Here is a 22,753-nt window from a genome sequence, read left to right on the forward strand (position 1 = left end):
AATTATCCAGCTCAAAATATGAATAGGGCCAAAGTTGGGAAATCATGTTTTAATGTAATTTTTACTTTCCTGGTATGAAAGTTATCAATAGTAATTATCATATTTAAGATTTACTCATATGCTTAACTTCATTAGAGAAGACTTTATTAACAATTTTACTAATGTAATATATTGGAGAGACTTAAAATATTAAGCCCTGAAAAGTAAATGCTAATTCAGTAACCCCTTTTCCTACTTGGAGTTCAATTATATGCTGATACTACTTTTCTGAATGCAATGATGAACCCAAAGGGCAGAATGCAATCCATTTAGAATTACTTATCATTTGGTTCTTGTAAAATAAACATACACAGGAAGTTAGAAGAAAAATAGGCACTATTAGCAGCAGCCTTGCGTGCTGAGAAAGATAAAGTGAAGCTTGCTTACCTCAAGCCCTCGCTAAAATTACTGTCCAGTGTTCCTCCTTGACATCACATATTTATTTAAGGTCACATGGTCAACTAAATCTATGGTCAAAATGTTTCACGTATCCAAATCCATCACAGGACAAAGTATGATAGGAGGAGACAATAACTATGCCCTGTTGTATTTCCTATGACCAGAAGTTCATTAACCAGCATGTCTGCCTTGTTGGTGAGGTTCTTACTGATAGCACAAATGACTTTAGGAAGAGATTTGGGTTCTAAATATGCTGTTCTACCAGCTGAAACTAAGTGTAAAAAAAAAAAAGGGAAACAAATGAAGCAAATGAATTGTCTAGTCAGTGGATATACAGAGCATTCATTTTACTGACTTGAGAATAAAAAGTGACCCGTCTTTCATTTCTAAGTATTTGTTTATAATCTCTGCACATAGCAGATTCAAAATATATGCTGATCAAATTAACAGTTATTTTAAGAAGAAAAAGGTAAAAATAATCCAACACAAAATGTAATGAATATAATGAGAAAAACGAAGAGAGCTCTGGAAATCAGAAGAAAGAAGGCCATATATTTGGGGATAGAGTAGAGTGAGGTTAAAAAGCTGGTGTCATGTTAGCTAAATATATGAGTCTAGGTAAGATTTCTAAAATTGGTGATGAGTAGTGAAATCAGAGAAGGGAGGTGCAGTATGAAAATTGGAGAAGTGCTGGGTATATTGAAAGAATGATACCTCAGTCACTTTTGGAGATAATGGGAGATGAGAACAGAACCAAGACTGGGACAAAATTGTGGAGGGTTCATTTTATTTGGGAGACAAAGTAAGGTTCTTTATGTTAGAGAGATGAAAAGATTTGCACCCTAAAAACTAAACATCAAATAAATTCCAGGAGGCAGAAATCTTATTCTATTTCTCTTTTTTAGAGACTTGCACAGTGCCTTGGAATAGAGTACATTTTTTTTGGTCTGCTTAATGAAGGAGGGAGAAAATGGAAGTCAGGCACAAATAAGTTCATAGATTTGTCTAATATGTTAGAAGACTAGTATCTCATTTGGGGAGCACATGTTACCATATTGAGAAGCAAATTATGGTATTCTCTGTAAATATAAAAGTTATGCAAAGAAAAAGAGTGCACCCATATATACCCTATCTTATACCATGCTACCATTTTTAAAACTGTGCGTATACATATACAGTTGGTCCTCCATACCCGTGTGTTCCATGTCTGTAGGCACAACCAACTGCAGATTGAAAACATTCAGGACAAAAGAATCTCAGAAAGTTCTTAAAAGCAAAACTTGAATTTGCCAGGCACTGGCAACTGTTTACATAACATTTACATTGTATTTACAACTATTTACATTGTATTAGGTATTATAAGTTATCTAGAGATAATTTGAAGTCTGTGGGAAGTTGTGCATGGGTTATATGCAAATACTACCCATTTTATATAAGGGACTTGAACATCCATGGATTTTGGTGTCTTTTGGATACTACGTTTCTGAATTATCTGTAATCTGCCTTTCTTTGAGGTGGACAGTTTTCATTGCAAATATTAATTTGCATATTCAGTTAAGGATTTTTCATGGTCACATGTTCTTCCTTAGGATTAAGTAGAAAGCCAACATGTATATATCATACAGCCAACTACGTGTAGTCATTTCCTTAATTTTAATTATTTTTATTATACTAAAAGGCTTCATGACTGGACTTTCATATTTGATGCTTGCAGTTGTCTTGTCTGCATCATTTCACTTTGTCAAAAATCACTATTTATTTTGGAGAGTATTTAGAAGCAATATTGCTTCTTTTGAACATCATAGTATACTTACCTAGAATATCCCAGGGATGCAGTATCAGTAGCATGTTTTTTCTGTTTATAATGTTATTCTGCTACACATCTGTGGTTTAGCATGCAGCCTTTGGCTTAGGGCATGAAAAAAGTTAAGAATGAAGCAAAAAGAAAGGAAGGTTAAATAAATCATTTGAAACAATATATATATATATATATTTCTTTTAATAAATTTATTTATTTTTGGCTGCATTGGGTCTTCGTTGCTGTGTTCTGGCTTTCTCTAGTTGTGGCGAGCGGGGGTTGCTCAGCAGTTGTGGCGCACGGGCTTAGTTGCTCCGCGGCATGTGGGATCTTCCCGGGCCAGGGCTCAAACCCACGTACCCCGCATTGGCAGGCGGATTCTTAACCACTGCGCCACCAGGGAAGTCCCTGAAACAATATTTTAATATCACTCTGCTCATGGTGGTCCCAGGTATTAGGTGAACTATCACTCACTATGAAAAAAAGAGTGGAGGGGCAGGGTTACTGAAATGCTTAGTGTAATTTGATTTTTATAGTTATTTGTAATGCTGTCTTAAGAGTGTTATTTTAGATGTTGCATGCTTAAAGAACTGCCTACTAGATCCTGCTTATTTCTAAGGCATTTCATTGCCTTTTTAAAAAGTAAGCTTTCAAAATCAATTACTAATTTTTTTGTGGCTGTTTATAAAGTAACTAAAATGCACTGTCAGATATCAAAAACTAATGCAGAATGATAAAGTTTAAATTGTAATTTTAATTTGACTTTTCTCTCTGAATCTATTTTAAGGAACTGGGACTTGTCATTACTGGAACTCTTCCGGTCTTCAACATAACCGGCCAAAATGAAAATAAGACAAACTTAAAGGTTAAAAGTTAATTGATAAAATTAATAATAATAAATGATAAGCTATGACGTTGAAGCTCAGTGTGGATAAGATATTTCTATAAGGAAATACATACAATGTAACTGTCTCGTGAGGCGGGAAGTAAAAGGCAGCAGCTGCCTGTGTGATAACCACCTGGGAAAAAGGAAATGCAGGTCAAGTTCTCAGTTCCCCAGAGCCAACATTCAACTTAACTCTATTTAACTATGACTTGATGAGAACACAAGTTCAGACTCCGGGAGTAATTACATGATAAATGGACAGTACTTTCGTATGCACATTTTTAAATGCATCTAAGATATCCTTGGAGTTCAGAAAAAAATCCAAAGAAAAAAACCATGGTGATGTTTGTATCACGTGTATAGGTATCTTTTTAGAATCACTGCTCCTCCAACTTACATTCAAAGGATAGTTTTTTTAATTGTCATGTAACATAAGGATCTGATTTAAATGATAGTTCTCATTATTTTTTTCTCTTTTTTTACGATTCAGGAAGAATACTTAATGAGTTTCATTAAAAATCTTGATTTCTATAGTGCTGGTAATATTGTCAATGTAATATAATGCTACCAACTTGAAGTTCTACAGGTTTTGAAAAATATGTCTCTTGTACTTGTTAAATTGTCTCATTTTTTAAAAATACTTTTCATTTAAAAGTAGGTTTACATTTCTGTTTCTTAGCTTACATAAGAAGGAATTTAAGAATGTGGGAGAAGTTAAGATTTTTTAATGCTAAATACTCATTTTATAGTTCGGTTGACATTCCTGATTTGAGAGAAATTTATTTCCAGTTTATAATGAAATGAAGTCGGTTGCACTAAAGTATTGTTTGTTCACTTACTATAAATGTCAGTGGAACTCCTTATTTTAATAACGTGGCCATAGAAAACATTGGTCATTCCTCTTTGGGGGCCCATTACCATTCTTAACTATCTGCTGGTTCTAGTCATCATAACTCAGGAGGGAGTAATTCTCTAACTTCTCATGTAGATTATCTAAGGGATTGCTTGAATTTGGGGTACTTGCTCAGACTAGGGTTGATTCATGGGAAAAGAGCACAGTTGTTGACATGACTTTCTCGTTCTGTGTGCACCTACACAAAATTTAAAATGTTCTTGTGATAACTATTAACTGGATTTTATGATTTTCTTTGTAACATTTTGATTTATAATTTATATAATTACATTTAAGATGAAAATTCCTGATTCTAAATTTTAACACCATTCACATCCTATGTCCCATAGAAGATTATGATAAGTTTACCACGTGGCCTTTTCGATTTGCAACTAAAACTGTGATGCCCATTGTTTGGTATTTAGAAGTTAGCAGCAACCAGAAATAGTGTTGTAAGAATTTCTGCTGTTTTATTACAAATAAGGTCACATATTGTACTTTTCACGTATACACAGGTATTATCAGCAGCAAAAATCCATGGTTTTCTCATTCCATATTGCCTAATTAACTTTAAACTGGACATTTTTGTGATTTCTTAATCATAGCATACCAAAAAGTTAGTTTACACTCACACACACACACACACACACACACACACCCCTACAGCTGCTGACTGTACAGCAATTAAGTATTAGTACAAGAAGTATCAAATTTAAAATTTCATTATGTCTTTTATACTTTAGCTTTAATCATCAAGATTTCACTTTTTAAGCTAAATAATGATACAGTTGTGGGAATATAATCAAAGCTGAGAATCATTGCAAGTTGATAGGAAAAGTGCCTCACCCTTACATATATATATATGTTTAAGCTAGTATGGAATACAACCATTGTCAAGCAGAAGGATGAACGTATATAATAATTGTGTAGAAATATGTAAATTTTTGGTAGAAAATACACTGCCTTTTACTGTCTTATTATAGAACCAGCTGATTCTTGGTGTGATGGGAGTTGATGTGTCTTTGGAAGATATTAAAAGACTGACACCACGTTTTACAGTAAGATGCAGTTTACTCTGTTGGTAACTTCTGGTTTAAAACTCTGTACTAATTTAGCTTGTTTTTAAAGCACTTAAAAGGAATTCTCAAAAATTTTGTGCCGTTATCTTAGCAAAGGAATTAATATTTAAAAGGATTCTTAAAAGAGTGTAAAGATATCACGTTATCTTTCTTTATGCTTTAAAATATGTATTTAAGAAATTTTTTTTAAAGAATGTGGATTTCTGATTGCGACTCAGGAATCTTTAAGGTTGTTTCTTATTATTTTTCAGCTGTGCCCCAATGGCTATTATTTTGCAATTGATCCTAATGGTTATGTTTTATTACATCCAAATCTTCAGCCAAAGGTATGTATATAATTTATTTACAATGATTAGCGTTCTGTACAATTAATGATTAATGTTCTTAAAAGGTTCGTCAGTTTTAAATTCACTATACAGCACTAAGTATAAAGGAACATTATACCTGTAACGTTATAAATGACTAGACCACAGTTTATATATATGAAGGTGTGAAAACAGTTTTTGTTTTCTCTTTACCTGTTTAGTTCTGAAATGTTTCTATCCACCATCCAGCTAACCAATATTCCTATCTCAGAGGCAGCCATTATCACCTCCTGGGCCTGAGCTTCACACATCCCACTTGGTATTTTGATTAGGCTGTAGGTGGTGAAGGAGATGGCCTGGATACGTGTGAACTTGAGATCATTATTCATGTTCCTCTATGCGTAGGCCATTTGCATTGCCCTTTTTTTCCTGGTAGTTATCTCCCCTTTCCATCTGCCAGGCTTATAAAGATATGTATGAAATTCAAAAAGAAAAAGTCAAATGGGATGGGCTTCAGAAATGGGAAGGGTTTATTAATCAGTGAGTTATATGGAAGTGATAAAATTCCATACATGAACCATTTTATCCTAATCTTTATGCCTATGTTCCCAAGATATAAAATACTTTCCTAAATGTCTCATCCAACTCATTTCACTTTTCATTAATGCTTCACAGGTAAAAAACTTTATTTATCCAGAAGTAAAATTGGCAAAACCTTATATATTTTTAATTTATGAGCATCTTCAAGTTATTGTTTAACTTTGAAGATAATATTAAGGATACTTTAAACCATGCTGGATGGAAATATATACAGACTTATGCATATTATTTCCTTCTCCCCAGGCATGGAGATTTAATGTTAGTGATGTTTTAGGACACATACAAGTATGTATGTGCATACACACACACACACACACACACACACACACACAAAGTGGGGTCATTAAAAACTTCAAAAAGTAATAATTAAGAACCATTAATATTGAATGTAAAAATATATTGAGTGGTTTTAATTAATGTCTATATTTTATTTCTCACTTTGGAACTTATTTCCATATAAAATCCATCATGATCTAAATATTTGCTAATCGTATGTAGCTGCTGATCACCCTGCATTATTTTTAAAGTTGTTATTTTATTGTAAATGTGGTACAAGCATATTTTCACATTATTAGTCTATCACAGCTCTTTGAAAACATATCATGTTAAGTTCCTCTTAGAGTTGTTCATGATTGGCTAATCATTCTCTGATTTTTCCATAATTGAAAATTTTTAAGTCTTTTTAAGAGTTTTTAAAATGTACAGTATTATTTTGTATTATGTTTGTATATCCAGTGTATTTTAAATTATATTCCTGTAAGTAAAGTGATTTAAATGCAGTAATAATGTAATGTGCTGAAGGGTGTGAAGGATCCCAACTTTTACGTAGTTGGACATTTTATGATTGTAAGTCTTAACTCCTTCCCCAGAAAGAACTAAAATATGTCATAGACAAAATAAAAAAGAATAATTAGAATAATCACGTATGATGTATATATATAAAACCATCATTTAGAGGTAATTATTTGAAAAGGGTTTTCCCCTTTTCTACATTCTTCTACTAATAATCAGTATTTATGTAGAAAGTATTTTATTACTATTTGAATGCTGTTAACATATATTTGACTCATATTTGGAATAATCAATTTACTAAAATTCGTAAAGTTACAAAGAAAATATAAATTCTTTAGAAATTCTTATTAAAGCCCAGGTGATTTTTCTTCAGGATTATGTTAGCTTTTCATATTTTTAACATAGGAGATTATTATAAGCAAGTGTGCAACAGAAAAAACTTTTAGAAAAAATATTGTTTTAGAAAACCATTAAAAATAAAATGTTTGGACAATCAATGTATTATTTTTTTCAGAAATTCATGCTTGTGAATTAATATGCTTATCAATTCTCATCATTAACAGGTTAAATATTATAATTTCTTTTTGTGGGTGACAGTGCTTGCTATACAGACAGTTACAAGAACCTGATAACGGATGATATAGTATAAGATAGTTGTTTTAGAAATTGACAAATACAGAGGACCAATATGGTTAGAGAGTATACTAACAAAATTAATCTTAATCTTTGCATCCAAAATTCACCAATAGAAATAAAGGAAAATAATGCTACATTCCATAGTATCCATTATTATTTAACAAGATCAAAGTCTGATCTTACGCAGGTATCCTTTGCTGAATGCCTTTTGTTTTCTTCTTGAAACTGTAATCTTAATTCACATTGTTTCAATACAATTTTGAAGTTTATAGAAGGCAGAACAAGTGTCCTAAAGCCAAGAATATCAGAAAATAAAGTAGCTGTGAATCTTTTGCATATCTAATTTTCTGAGGAATCGTTACTTATCTTCTCAGAGAGACTTTTCAAAGTCTCCACCATGACCACATTTTGACAAATGCTGAATTATGCATCCTCCTTTATTCCAAAATGCATTTGAGAATTCCTCTGTTGTGTTTCAATGAAATAACCAGATTAGGTATACTTATTAAAACCTCATTTTTATCAGTCTAAAGAAATATTTATTGTAGAAGGAAATTGTGCATAATTTACATTTTAGAAGTCCATATTTAAAATAAACCTACAGTGTTATGACTGAATTCTTCATTTGTTCCATGGATGTAACATTTGTTGTCACTAACAAAGGCACAAATTTTAACGTTTAAGACTGACTTTTTAATATCCTATCGTATTTATATTTTAACACATTTGAATCATATACATTCTAAAGAATTCCTGTTTTTTCCGTTTTTTAAATCACCATAGGGAATTCTCCGACAGTCCAGTGGTTAGAACTCGCCGCTTTCACTGCGGTGGGACTGGGTTCGATCCCTGGTCAGGGAACTAAGATCCCTCAAGCTATGGGGTGCGGCCAAAAATAAAATAAAATCAGCAAAGAAGTTGTCTGAGACAAACCATCTTTCTCATTTCCTACATTCTCACTTTTTTTTCCCCTAGGAATAAAAGGAAAACATTAGTCATTTTGCTAAAAAAAAGTTTGAGCATTTTTACTAGCATTACATATTTTATTCACTAAAAATATTTTTGAACTTTCATTTATTGACTCATCATGAGCTTGATGATACCTGTTTCTGATCAAGGAAATATCTGACCAAAATTGATGACAGGATAGAACGCTTACCCATGTTGATATGTAGTATGATGAATTACCATCTTTCTGTTGCTTCAGCCTATTGGTGTAGGTATACCAACAATTAGTTTAAGAAAAAGGAGACCAAATGTTCAGGTAACTGTGAATGAAGTTAGCAGTGCCTTCAAATTTGCTAAATCAGAGTTGCAATTAAGCTTCTCTTCCTAAAAGCATATGATTAATGCTGCCTTTCCTGACAGCAAGCTTCCAGAGCATGAGATGGAGATGAGCATCATTTCTCAATAAGCTAGAGCAAAAATGTTATTAATAATGGCAGAGGGTATGCATTTGCTGACTAAAGATTGCTAGCAAATGATGTAATAACAATGATAATCAGAGTAATCGCAATTAAATGGCTTCTAAAAAATAGATTTGTTATTATATATTGTGAAGTTAGTGTCAAATCCATGTAATCCTAACAATTTGCTTGTAAAATTAACTTCTTAGTGGAAATAAAAATACAATTCTAATATATAATTTCTATAATCCACACAATGTAACCCAAAATTTCTTTGGATTTCTAAGTGTATTTTCAGATTAGCAGTTAGAGGAAGTTCCCTTCACCTAATTAAAAATGTCCAAAATTGCAAATAAATATTATCTGGCAAACTTACTACAAAATCTTTTCTCTGATGGCAACATATTTAAACATTATTCTATGTATGCTTATTTCTATAAGTGCACTAAAAATAATCAGCATAAACGGATACTTCCTGTAGTTTAGTAGAATTTAGCAAGAGCATTTCAAAATTTCAGAGAAAGTTCAATGTGACTTAAGGTTTTCTGTGTAATCCTATCATTTCTTTTAAAAAGTTGGTGACGTTATAATGGAGAGGTAGTGTGATATTAAGAGATCATTAAGCTATGAATTAGTAGAACTGAGTTCCAGTTTGTTCTACTTATAGCCAACACTATATCCTTGAGTAGTTCACTAAACCCCATAGTACTTCAGTTTCTTCATCTGAAAAGCAGGAAGATTAAACTAATAATTGTTTCCTATCCTACACAGTATATTCCTAGGAAATTGAATACATATATCGATCCCCAGCTCCATCTCCTGAAAATTCTGATTTAATTTGACCAGGGATGGGAGTCGGGCTTCTGAAATAGTTTTAAAGTTCCCAGGTAATTCTAAAGTACAGAGCCAATGGATTAATAGAAGCTTCAGTTTCCTTCTAGCTCTAGAATTCTATGACAATCTGAATTTTGTGTTGTTGCATCAGTCTCCATTTCTTTTGTGATTCCTGTAGAGGTTAAAATTATGTTTATGTCTTTTCTTGATTTATTAAATTGTTTTATGTTACTCCTCTTGCATGTTTCTTTTTGTGGATTACCTTGGATTATGCTCATTGCAGTCATGTACATTTTAGTGAATTTTTAGTTTTGCCGTACTTTCAAATATTGCATGTAAATATTGTGATATAATTTAAAAATAAACAACCTGAAAAATGGTTGTCTTATTTTTGTTTTCCTTCCAAGGAAACTCAAATGGCAAACTAGCAACCACACAAGACGTCTGAACTTGGAAAATATTTTTTGAGCTATGTAGTATTTTTAATAATACCAACTACTAATTATTTCAATTTAAAATGTAACAACATTGCCTTGTGCCTTTTATTTTAGTTCCACAAATGGTATGGTCTTTATATCAGTTGATATTCAAATTTTACAAATGAGAATTGTTAGATATTTAAAACATCAAACAAAAGTACTGGGAGTGCAGGGACTGGATTCCAGTTCTCAAGCCTCTCTTGGTGCTTTCTGATGAGAAGAGTTCTGCTTTTGAATTTGTCAATCACTGTACCTGTAATGAGTCTTTTAAAAAATGGTCAGCCAGATTGCCATTTAAAAAGTACAAGTGATGCATTGACATTTTTCTTTTATGATTTCCTTTTCCTGTCTGTGTCTTTGTATGTTGGATTGGGACGTGATCTTCATATTGCCAATTCTTCCTGATAATGCCTCCTCCATGCATGCTGTTTGGGTCTGGTCATGCTATGCGTTATCCATTGCATGTAAGATAATATTCTTATTTACGTTTATATTTTATCATTTTATTTTGACTTTGTTTTGTGGTGAGTTAAAATTTTAATACTGATGTGAGGGTGTTTGTGTAAAGATAATTTATTTCATGGGACTTTAAGCAATTCAGAATAATTTGTCAGCTTTAGAGTATCCTTTTGATAGAAGCTTTCTCAGTTTTGTTTTTTAAACAGAGGACTAGAATTATTTTCAATGCTGATTTTTATTTTCTTCTTATAAAATATTACTTTTCCAAAGAGTATTTGCTTCTGAGCCAATAAGATGCTGCCTAAACAATGACCAGTATTTTCACCTATTGAACAATCCAATACTTACTTTCAATATTCTAGAACCTTGTGAATCTAGATATGAAGTTCATAAGCAGTGAATATTTTCTTAATAAAAATGCCAGACACAGTTGGGTTTTTTGTTTTAATTTGCCTTTAAGAATCCCCATTCATCAAAACCAATGGGAATCATATATTTTCATTATTTAAATGGAGCTACTCTTTGAAGGCATTTTTGTCTTTATTATAAAATAAATACATGCCATGTATACTGTGTCATTCAGCATTTGAAATAAAGATGTTTAATTTTAATACATTTTTAATTATTGGCATTGTCTTGGGTAGTCAGCCCTACTAAAACATTGTTTAAAATAATGATCTGAATGTATTTTGGAAGAGCCTGTGAGGCTGAAATTTTTAAAATTCCAGTGACCTTGCACTAATACAGCATAATTTCTATTTATTTTTTACTTCTGTCTAATTAGTTATCATATATTGATGGTATTTATTTTAGTAAATATTAAAAATCCAGTTTCTAAATTTTTACAGTTGTAAAATAATAGACACCTATTATGATTTTATGTTCTAGTGAACTTTGAAATTCTCCTAGGGCGTGTTACATTACTTAGTGTTATAAGAGGATAGTATATTTTTGTTTATCAGATATTTTGATATCCTCATTTTATGATTGAGAAATTTTTTAAATGTCATGTGAGGTAAATTTACCAGGTTAACAGTTTCATTTGATATGTTTATGTAAATAAATAATCTGCCTGTTCCATAGTGAATTTGATTTCTTATTACACACCAGCAAGAAGCAGCAGTAGGACGTGTAAAGCAGGAAAACAGTATTTAGTGAACCTAGGGGTTATTATTCAAGTTTGACTTCAATCACAATAGCTAATCTTTATTAAAATCCTTATGACTTTACCATAAATTTTATCTTACAAAATTGACTTAATTTGACTCATTAAAATATATTGTAAAATTTCTGAGTTTCAAATACATGAAGCAAACTTGCATCTTTTCTTTATGCATTTGAAGAAGGAAAAATAAATTTAGAAGAGTTTGTTCTCCTTAGCAAATTCAAACATTTTTAAAACATTTTCCCTCATATAATTTTATTGTTTATGGAATACAAATAATGTATATTACTTACACACCGCCTTTGTTTTATTGCCAAATATGTTATCCACATGGCTGTATTTTGCTCCTTTCACATCCCAATTAAAGATAAAATCTGTAAGTGGATCTTCAAAAGTCATATTGCCACAGAATTTGTGATTATAAATGTCCTATCTAACACAGGACTCAAAACTCTTCAGTTGGTTATTAATTAAAATTTGTCTGCTATACTTAAAGCTCAAATCCCTAGCCTCCTTATTATTATTTTTAAATATATATGAAAGAATATACCTTTATATAATTATTTTGTCAACTTTTTAAGATACCTTAGGTAAGTAACTTTTATGGAATTAATTTCATATTTAAATATCTATTGAGTTACTCTATATACAGCATCATTTTACAATGTCATATATGCTTAATTACTATTTTCTGCGTAGAACCCCAAATCTCAGGAGCCAGTAACTTTGGATTTCCTTGATGCAGAATTAGAGAATGATATTAAAGTGGAGGTGAGTGCAATCAGTCAGCTTGAACAGCACCCTCAGGTCAGATGCTGGTGTCCTTCCAGTCCACAGGGATCTGTTGAGCAGCTTCATTGTGTTGGTTCTGTCTTAGGTACTATGCACACAAAGATGAATGTTTTTTATCTTTAAAAATTTCTAGATCCTGGGCTCTCTCATCTGAAAGATCATATGAAAAGGAATAAATATTTTAAATTGGGTGTGACCTTAGTGTTTTTCTTTCTCCTTCCACAGGTAGAGTTATTTTCAGTATTTCGATACAAATGTAACTTGTAAATTTCAATAAAAAACAGAGAGAGGGGGACGTTGCCATAGAGTTGAAAGAAAAGTTGCAGGGAATTTAATCATCCAACCACCCAATAAGCAACATGAGGAAAGAAGCTGCCATGTTTGTCTTAGTACTCTATACTCAGAAAGTTTCTATTTTATTTCAAAACCAAAATTGCATGCCACTTCCTCCGAGAGGGGCTTCCATAATAATAGGGATAATCATTAATAATAACATTTATTGAGTACATGATATGTGTCAGTCATGGATTCTCAAGAGCCTTTGAATAGGTGCATTGTTATTGTTATTATATCTGTTGTACTGATGATCTGTTTGAGGTACAGGAGGTTAAATAGCTTATCTCCAGTTACTCAACTAGTAAGTAGCAGAACCAGGATTTGAACCTGGCTCTTGCACGCCAGAGCAGAGATTTTTAAGATTCTTTCAGATGAACTAACTCCTCTTCTCTATTCAAAGGCCACCATATTTCTTTTACAGTTTGTCACAGTGTGTTTTAATTTGTACTTGCTTTACACACTTTACAACCTTACTCCCTCAGTGTAGAACAAGAGAATCTATTTATCATAGTTACCTTAGACTGAGGCATAGTGCTGGGATGTTTTAGGTAAATAATGAATATTTGTTGTAAAGTATTTTGACAGCATAAAGTAGGATCATGTAATGTTGAAGAGCTTGGTTCCTGGACTCTCATACCGCTGAGTAACTGTAATTGTATTTAACCTCTCAAGTCTCAGTTTCCCCTCCATCAATCCCATAAAGTAATTGAACACTTTTATTAATTACATTTCAGAAATTAATGACTGGTTGAAAATATTTCATTAAGAATGTTTTTATCATTTTAAGATAATGTAAAATAATGATGTGGTAACTTTTAAAAGAATATTTCCACACTTCAGTAGGTCAATTTAGTATCTGCTATAAAGTAATTGTTCCAATTTCCCTTAGATTCGAAATAAAATGATAGATGGAGAAAGCGGAGAAAAAACATTCAGAACCCTGGTTAAATCTCAAGATGAGGTAAGAATTAAGTCAGGTTTATTCTTAAATTAAAATGTGTATATTAATAATGATAATTGATATTAGTGGTAAAGCAATATTTATTCATAAAAAGGGACATTTCTAGAAAAGAAAAATTGTTTAAAGCACTCTTTGCTGGAGGGATATTTTTAATAAGATTTTTAACTCTGAAATTTCTATAAAATGTTGCTTTAGATTTCTTGATGTATTCTTCTATCATTTACAATATGTTCTTGAAAATTATATTTTTTAATTTTTTTAATTGATGTATAGTTGATTTACAATATCATGTAAGTTTAAGGTATACAGCACAACGATTCAGTTATACATACATATATATACACACATATATATATATATTCTTTTTCAGATTCTTTTCCCCAAAGTTTATTACATAATATTGAATATAATTCCCTGTGCTATACAGTAGGTCCTTGTTGGTTATTGAAAATTATATTTATGTCTCCATTTTTTTTTTTTTACCAGTATAAGAAATAGAATACACAATATGATGTTTGCCATGTTCTTTTAGGCCATTTCAGTCATACAAATTTGAAGTTAATATTTAATAGCTGTATGTTTTGTATGGTTTGTGCATGCAGATGTTCTAATTGTTGAGTTCCATATATTTTTTGTTTGTTTCTTAACTTGTTTCTGGCTTCATTTATCTTCTTTTACTATTTAAGCACTATTTCCCTGAATTTAAACCTGAAATTAAATCCAAAGATAACACAGCTACTGCCATAAAATCACTGGTACAGCTATGTAACACTTGTATTGTTTTATATTGACGTGGAAAAACTCTGTGTATATGAGAAGTGTATCTATTTATTATCAGTCACATGTGGAATAAATACACATTTGTATGTTTGAGGATTTGAAAAATGTATAGAACTCCCAAGCTTTTGAGCCTGGAAATTTAATTTAAGCTTTTATGTATAATTTATGTCCGTTTCCTCACAAGCTCATCCCTTTTAAGTGTAACATTTCTCCTGAATTTCTCAGCAGAGCTTTCCCTAAGATGGAGCTAGTATCTAAATACAGTACTTCATTAACACTTGCCTTTTCTAATTTTAATATCATCAGGAGTCCCTATTACCAGAACCCAAAGGGAGGTATATACCAGTTTCAGTCTTTGTTGAAACGTCAACTCTGTTTACTTAGACTTTACGCGTGCTGTTTACCACTTCACTTTTCAGAGGAAAGATGTAAACCATTCAGCAGTTCTGCCAGCTTCTCTGTTTTGTTCTGCCAGCAAGAACTCTGGGACCTGCACATTCTTTTTTCAACTTACAAATCAATTTTGTCTTTATTCAGTCACTTTGATGTTTCTCTCCTTCAATTTACTGTAAATTCTTCTTTTTGACCAATATCCACCCATAGACTTTTCCTATTAATAATATCGAAGAAAGTAGTGTTTTGTATGCTTATTTCTCTAATCCAACACAGTTTTTGATATTCTGTTTTTTATAACTTGCTGAACAATACTAGTTTGCCATGGTTTTTTATGAGTATTAATAAATATGTAAACATTATTTCTTTTAATTTTTTTATGAATTTTAGGAGTCCAAAAACTTCCTGAGCACTTCCTGCCCTCCCTCCCCTCATCCTCCACACACCTCAGTAAAGCCATGGGGATATTTGATGTATAGAAGCAACACTGTGTAGTTGTTATAAAATGAACTTGACATCGTACATTCTCCTTCATCCTGCCGACTAAAGTCCTCATTTCTTCATCAGTAAATTGTGGAAAAGAATAGTATTTCATTTACTCCAGGGAGTTGATTAAATGATACAATGACTGTAAAATGCCTAGATATTGCCTAACACCAAGTTATATTCAGTGAATATTATTGTTCTGATGAGGATGATGAAGCTGGTGATAACTAAAAATACTAAAAGATACATATGTGTCATCACCATACCTAATGGAAGAAGTAATGATCATTTCTTTACTACTGTTCAGTAGCTCCATAAGAAAGATTCAATATCCATGAGGTTATTTAGCTCTTACTTCCTTACCCTAGTGGATATAGTTGTCTTTCTAACCTTCAGTGATACTAAGTAATTAGTCTCTTATAATAGATAAGTACTATAATAATGGCTTAATAAGAACAGTAATGTGCTAACCATACATTTGGGTCTAGACACAGTGCGTTAATTTCCTGATATTATCAATTTCTCTTCAACATACCCTACTATGGAAATATCTGAGCATTATCTAATATTTCAGTCCTGTTTCAATATTAAAATGTATTTTTCAGGAAATGTTTTTAAAGTTTTGAGGTTAATAATTTGGCATAAATTACTAAGATTTTGCACTTAAACGTCCTTAAAATCTATTATGTGGGTATTTTTTTCCCTAAAATGTTGCTTTACACACACACACACCTCATAACAGAATAAATAATTGTAGAATAGTATAGATCAGATATTTGCGAAGAAGGTATTGAATGATGACTGAATTTATAAATAGAGCCTAGCATTCTGCTCTTCATATAAATTCACTTAAATGAAAAGTGATGATGACCATGTCCAACTCTTTTTTTTTCAGAGGTATATAGACAAAGGAAACAGGACGTATACATGGACCCCTGTCAATGGCACAGATTACAGGTAATTAACCTTATTTATTTCTATGTGTGCTGTATAAAAGAATGTTCAGTGCCTTTCACCTATTTTTATTTTTATTATTTATTTATTTATTTTTGCGGTACGCGGGCCTCTCACTGTTGTGGCCTCTCCCGTTGCGGAGCACAGGCTCCGGACGCGCAGGCTCAGAGGCCGCTCACAGGCCCAGCCACTCCGCGGCATGTGAGATCTTCCCGGACTGGGGCACGAACCCATGTCCCCTGCATCGGCAGGCGGACTCTCAACCACTGCGCCACCAGGGAAGCCCTCACCTATTTTTAAGTAGTCATTTTTTTCAGTGGATGAATGTTGTCTTTACATACTCGTAAGCTATTTTCAATATAATTAAAATAGAAATGTTATCCTTTCCAACATTAAAATGCATTAAAGTTATACATTCTGATTTTCAAAATGAGAAAGATAGGAAAAAGCTAGAAATATAAAATTTAGAAATGAAAGCTTGTATGATATACACGTATTTGGTGTTTTATATATTTATGTTAGTAATAATAAATGTTGACATTTATTACTTTGTGGTCATCACCTCCACTGACCTCCTCATTTAAATTGTCATTTAGTTTACATTACTTACATTTAGGTTGCAAATTAACTTAAAAATGAAACGTATTACATCATAGTATAATCTGATATAAAATGCTCAATTGATATAATTTAATCCCATGAGTAGAAATTCTGTAATATCCTGATCCCATCAATTGACTGGACCTTGGAAAATTGGACAGACTAATACCCTAAAATTTCTTGGAAATTCTCCATTCTTCAGCACTTGCTGAGCATTTTTTTTTTTTTTTTTTTTGCGGTACGCGGGCCTCTCACTGCTGTGGCCTCTGCCGCTGCGGAGCACAGGCTCCGGACACGCAGGCTCAGCAGCCATGACTCACGGGCCCAGCCACTCCGCGGCACGTGGGATCTTCCCGGACTAGGGCACGAACCCGCGTCCCCTGCATCGGCAGGCGGACTCTCAACCACTGCGCCACCAGGGAAGCCCTTGCTGAGCATTTTTTGTTTTGTTTGCTCTAAGGTCACGGCTTTCCCTGTGGTCCTGCTTCCTACAGCCTCATAATACTGAGGCTGTTACGAAAATGTCCTTCTTGTTACTTATTCTCTCTTCCTCCTCTCCCTAACACCTTCCATCTTTGGATCTCATGTCACCAGACCACACCGCGCACCATTCTTCCCTTTGAACAGTCATCTCCCTCTGGTTCCTGTAAGATATCAGTTTCTGTGTGGTTGCCACCCTCTCCTCCATTCACATGGATCAGTGTTTCTCAAAATATTTGAGACATACCCACACTTATATAAAATAAAACGAAAATTGTTTACTAAAATAAACTTTAAAAGAGATGAAAACTCAAGTGGAAAAAAAATGTTTATTACATTTCATAGACATGAAATTCATGTGTCAAATTGCTATAAAAATTCCTAAATGCTTACTCTCAGTTTCTATGCTTAATTAATCATGAGCTGGTAATAGATAGTTTGCAAGTGGGCCAGGTCTCTTGACACACTTTAAATACCAGTGACGTAGATGATTTTTCTGGTGCCTGCACTCTCTCTTTTTTTTTTTAATCTCCTCCCCTCTGATGATCTTGTCATTCCGCTATCTTAGCTACCTACTACAAGGTCATGTTTTACAACTCTAACATTAGGACTGCAAGTCCTACATAATCTTAGTTTGAGATTTTTTTTATCCAACTCTCAGAGTAATACATTTTAGCTTTCCAACCCCTCCTTCTAATAGTCCAACTGCAACAATCCTTTGACTCAATTGAGACCTGAAATCCATCAACCCCTTCGACCTTTCACTGTCCTTGCCTTCCTCACGTCCTTGTACCCCTCTTTATTCAACATAAATTCTTTGGGTCTTACTACGTTCACTCTCTTACACATACCATCAACTCCCTGCATCATACTTAGGTTTGGCGAACAGTAGTTTGACCAATCCCAATCCTGGTTAAATTATTACCAACACCACACTGCACCCACACAGCTACAAATGGGAGAAATAAAATATTCCTTGACTGGTGACATCCAAAATTCAGGACCTTAACCTTAAGTGTACTTCAGTAGTGCCTGCTGATCTCAATAGTCCAGTAAATTTAGGATGCTTCTAGATGACTTTTGATAGCCTCTCTTCACTCCTCAAACCCGTCTCTTTCCCATCCATTTTTCTCTCAGGTGATGTCTTTACTTCTGTTTTTCTCAGTGAAATAGGAAGCAATCAGAAGAGACCTTCTACCGCATAACGACTTGCATCTATATCTCCATCTCCTATCTCTACTTCCATTCACAACACAATAACAAGAGTGATATTATTAATACTTGAGTTATATTGTTTCATTTCTCTAGTCAAAATTCTCCAATAATTTGCTATCTTAATCTCTATAAATTCCGAAGTTTGTCATGACCATTAGAGGACTTACAGCATCTGACCTAATTTATCATCAGTTATCTGAAGTTACCTTCTCACGTTCTCCACTGAACCACCTTCATGTCAGAGCTACACTATCCTCCTTGCTAGTCCTCATAAACCCGGGACCATTCTGCCTCAGGACCTTTGCACCCGAAGTTATTTCTGCCTAGGATGAATTTTCCCCAGGTATTCACATGCTTACTCCATCTTCACACCTTCACTTACTTTATTGTCGGCTCAATAAGGCCTTCCCCAATAATCCTACCTAAAATGTAAAGTGCCTCATTATCATTTGATATTATATATGTGTATATGCACATACACACACGTATATATGAAGCATATATAAAGAAATTTATTTCTACTGTTTGTTGTTTGTCTTCCTTCACTATAAGTTCTAAGAGGGCAAAGTTCTGAGATTGTTAGACTCTGAGATTCTAAGATTGTTGCCTGCTTCATTTATTTTTGAATCCTCAGCTCATAAGTCAGTGGCACACAGTAGACATTCTGTAAATATTTACACAGTTAAATATTTAGATTTTCAATTTGTCTCATTCTGTCAAATCCAAATAATAGTTTCCAAACTTCCATTGCAATACTCAAATATGAGGGCCTCTTTAACTACATATTAATATACAGTTAATATGTAGCCTACTTAATAGGCTGTGGTGGACTCAACTGTTCTTTTCCTAATAAAACGAAACAACACTCCTCCCCCCTCTGCCCCAGAACATACACATAACTTTTCAGGGGAGCCTAGAGTGCTGGAGATTCCCTTAGTAGTGGGTTGCTAGCATGGCACGCAGACTAGGTCTAGAAGAGGGGCACACGGTTACCAATGTCATGAGACACTACCTGCCAGTCTTTCTCCAGTTTTCCAGTTTTTGACATAATTTTGAACCTACTGAATAACACCAGAATGAATGTTTATTTTACTTGCGTCTCTTGATTTCCCTCTCTCATTTCTATTAGGCATCTCTTTACACATATACAATCTTTATGTACATACACAAGTAATTATTTTTCTTTCCGTTTCCATGGTTATTACCACCTTTCATTTTTTTGGATAAACTTGTCAGAAGGTTTGACAGCCAACAGGAAATCTGGGAGCCCTGTCTCGTTAGTGATGATTTCATGATAAAAGGAAATGTTGGATGCACATGTGGGAAAGTGCTCTCTGCCTTTGTTTCTTAGACAAACAAATTCTAAGTTAGAAAAACCATTTCTTTTTGACCCTGACAGTGAGTCAGTCTGATGGTTGGTCCTACTGCAGTCATAATTATACTCTGGGGGAATTTTAAATTCTTACTGTACCTTACTTGAATATGTTTTTAATAGTCTCACAAATGTCTCCTGCATTCATCCCCTTTCCCTCACACACCAAGTTGTAATACAGGTGGCCAGATTGATGTTCTTTTCTCCAGTTCTGAGTACGTCTCTCCTTGTTCACAAAACTTTAGTCTCCTTCCATTTTTATCCAAGTTTGGATTCCAAGTCTGAAATTCACATCACACATTTCTAGCCTAACCTGTCTGCCCTGTCGTTTCGCCCACTGCACTGCACTACCCATACAAACCACTGTTCTCTGAACAAGCCCTAACTTCACACCTTTGCATGTTTTCTTCACACATTCTCTTCACAAATCTACAACTCAGAGCCAGATTAAATCTGTTTCCATTGTAAGTACTCCTCTGAATCTCTGTACAAATAAATCCACAAATAAGAAGCTAGAACAACATATTACATCTAAATAGAAGGGAAAAAATGGCAGTGTTTTTATTTAATGAATTAGGTATCAAATTTCACTTAGTGATTTCTGTCTCCTTAAGCCTTGATATAACTTGATATAACATATTTTGAAATATAGTAGTTATTTTAACAGAATGTTCTCTTTTTTTAATGAAGAGTTTGATTTTTATGGTGATATAAATGAGTTGAAAAGTGTGTTATATTCCATTTAACTAAGTTAACCATGTTTATGGGAGTCACAAAAATATTGCATGGGCTGTACCATCCATCTGGTGGCCACTGGCTTTATTAGACTTTTATCCCTGGGAGAAAGTAAAGCAGACTTGATTTGTTGGTTTTATAAGGAGAGAGACAGCAAACGCTGCATATGGCAGCATCCTTGACTCAGAATGTTGATTGAAGAGCTTATCTGCTATAGGTTGAAGAAATAACTGTTGCCTGAAGAAAAAAATCATTAAATTATGTGTAACCATATTTTTCTATAAAATAAAGTATAGCTATTAATAGCGACCTGAGACTTGCAGGCCAATAAAATGTATATTCGATATGTCAGTTTTAAAACGTCTATTGTGTTCCTCATGGGTTTCCACACTATTTTTTATGGTACATGAGATGTAACCCAAGCTTACAGTGTGACACTGTAGCAGCCACATGATGTAATGTTATCGGTCTTAATTTGAAGTTTCTCTTAGCAATAAATGCTGATAGGGCAATAAAAATGTCCTAATTTCCCTTGAGAGGCATTTGTGGGAGACAGTCTTCAAATGCTCACTAATTCTGCTCTACATTTTATAAATGGCAAGTGAATCATGAAAGGTCATCTTGCTTTCAGACTAATTGCACTGCTTATTTTAATTTTAATCTCTGCCTCCCCTTAAAGGAAGTTACCTTTAAAATGAATGTGGAGATTTTCATTAAATCTACATAACATTTTATTTCTCTGACCTTTTCCCGTAAGGAAAGTTTATGAATTACTTAATGATGGAGAAAGATTTGGGAATTGGAGGTAACAAGCATCCACTTACTTTGCTATCTTGACTGCATAATTAAATTGTAGCAAATAAGCCCTTGCATTTTTCCTCGTCATAGAGTGAATTTTTAGCATATATTCATAAGAAAAACCTGGAATTTTATATTTTGTCCTGTTCTATATTGCTCATAAAAAATGTATAACAGCATTACACTTTGGACATCCATCCTCAAAGCCTGGGAAACATGAGGCTTGAGTGATTTAAAAGAAGATCTTCTGCAAATGCCTAGAAATACTCAGAAGCCTAGAAATGCACACATTTTTCTGTGCATTGCTAAATTTGGGGTTAAATTGTAAAAATGAATGCTGAATAACTCAATTGCTCACATTAATTAAGCGTCGTTTTTTAATAATAGTTGCATTGGAAATCTTAGAGATAACCTCATTTTTGGCATTAGTTTGTTAGTTTCCTTCTGTATTCAAAGGATAGCAGAGACCATTTGCAACTGTGAGTATGGATGTGGAATAATTAGTTATGTTCTGCACATGTGTATCCGCCATCGTGAGAGTAGAAGAATTACACATATGCAGTTGTTACGGGAAAGTGCATCCTATTCTGATACCTTTTAACAATTCCAGTATTTTGTGTGTTTTATTCATTGTCAGCTTCAAAATGAGTGCGGTTACCTGCCTGTCATCTTTTCAGTTTGTACAGTCATGTTAAGACAGGGTTGGATGGGTTACCTGCCTGTCATCTTTTCGGTTTGTACAGTCACATTAAGACAGGTTGGATGACAGGATTGTATGACAGTCCTTGTGTCTAAAATGTTCAGAATTTGGCTTAAGATTTGCACTGGAGCTTTCCTCCAGTGTGTACATGTACCGTGGGACTAGAGTAGCCCATGGCTCTTGTAAACTATTAAAGTCAAGATGTTTTTCCTACTGTGCCTAACAGCAATCTGCCAAATGATATGGGATATCCACAGTTAATGAACTTGAAATAAATACAGTTACACTGTTGGGTAAGAACCAATGGGATGAGCAAGTGCTATAAAGGAACCTGAATTTCCCTTCCAAAAGACATGGGGGAAATGGCCTAGAAAAGAGTTGT

The 22,753-nt window shown here is 33.5% G+C and overlaps 1 protein-coding gene across 6 annotated transcripts in view; it reads left to right on the plus strand.

The window, feature by feature from the left end:
• The window catches only part of CACNA2D1 (calcium voltage-gated channel auxiliary subunit alpha2delta 1), a 512,068-nt gene that overhangs the window by 435,055 nt on the left and 54,260 nt on the right, over positions 1–22,753 (plus strand). For 4 of the 6 annotated variants that reach the window (XM_082661685.1, XM_082661686.1, XM_082661689.1 and 1 more), the window contains 7 exons: positions 3,024–3,101; positions 4,998–5,072; positions 5,345–5,419; positions 8,634–8,690; positions 12,469–12,540; positions 13,787–13,858; positions 16,413–16,474. In XM_082661685.1, coding sequence (XP_082517811.1) covers positions 3,024–3,101; positions 4,998–5,072; positions 5,345–5,419; positions 8,634–8,690; positions 12,469–12,540; positions 13,787–13,858; positions 16,413–16,474 — 491 coding nt within the window. The remainder of the gene's footprint in view (positions 1–3,023; positions 3,102–4,997; positions 5,073–5,344; positions 5,420–8,633; positions 8,691–12,468; positions 12,541–13,786; positions 13,859–16,412; positions 16,475–22,753) is intronic. The other 2 variants (XM_082661687.1, XM_082661688.1) reach the window with 2 other exon arrangements.

This window comes from Grampus griseus, assembly GCF_964374135.1.
Source record: "Grampus griseus genome assembly, chromosome: 9".
Classification (NCBI taxonomy): domain Eukaryota; kingdom Metazoa; phylum Chordata; class Mammalia; order Artiodactyla; family Delphinidae; genus Grampus; species Grampus griseus.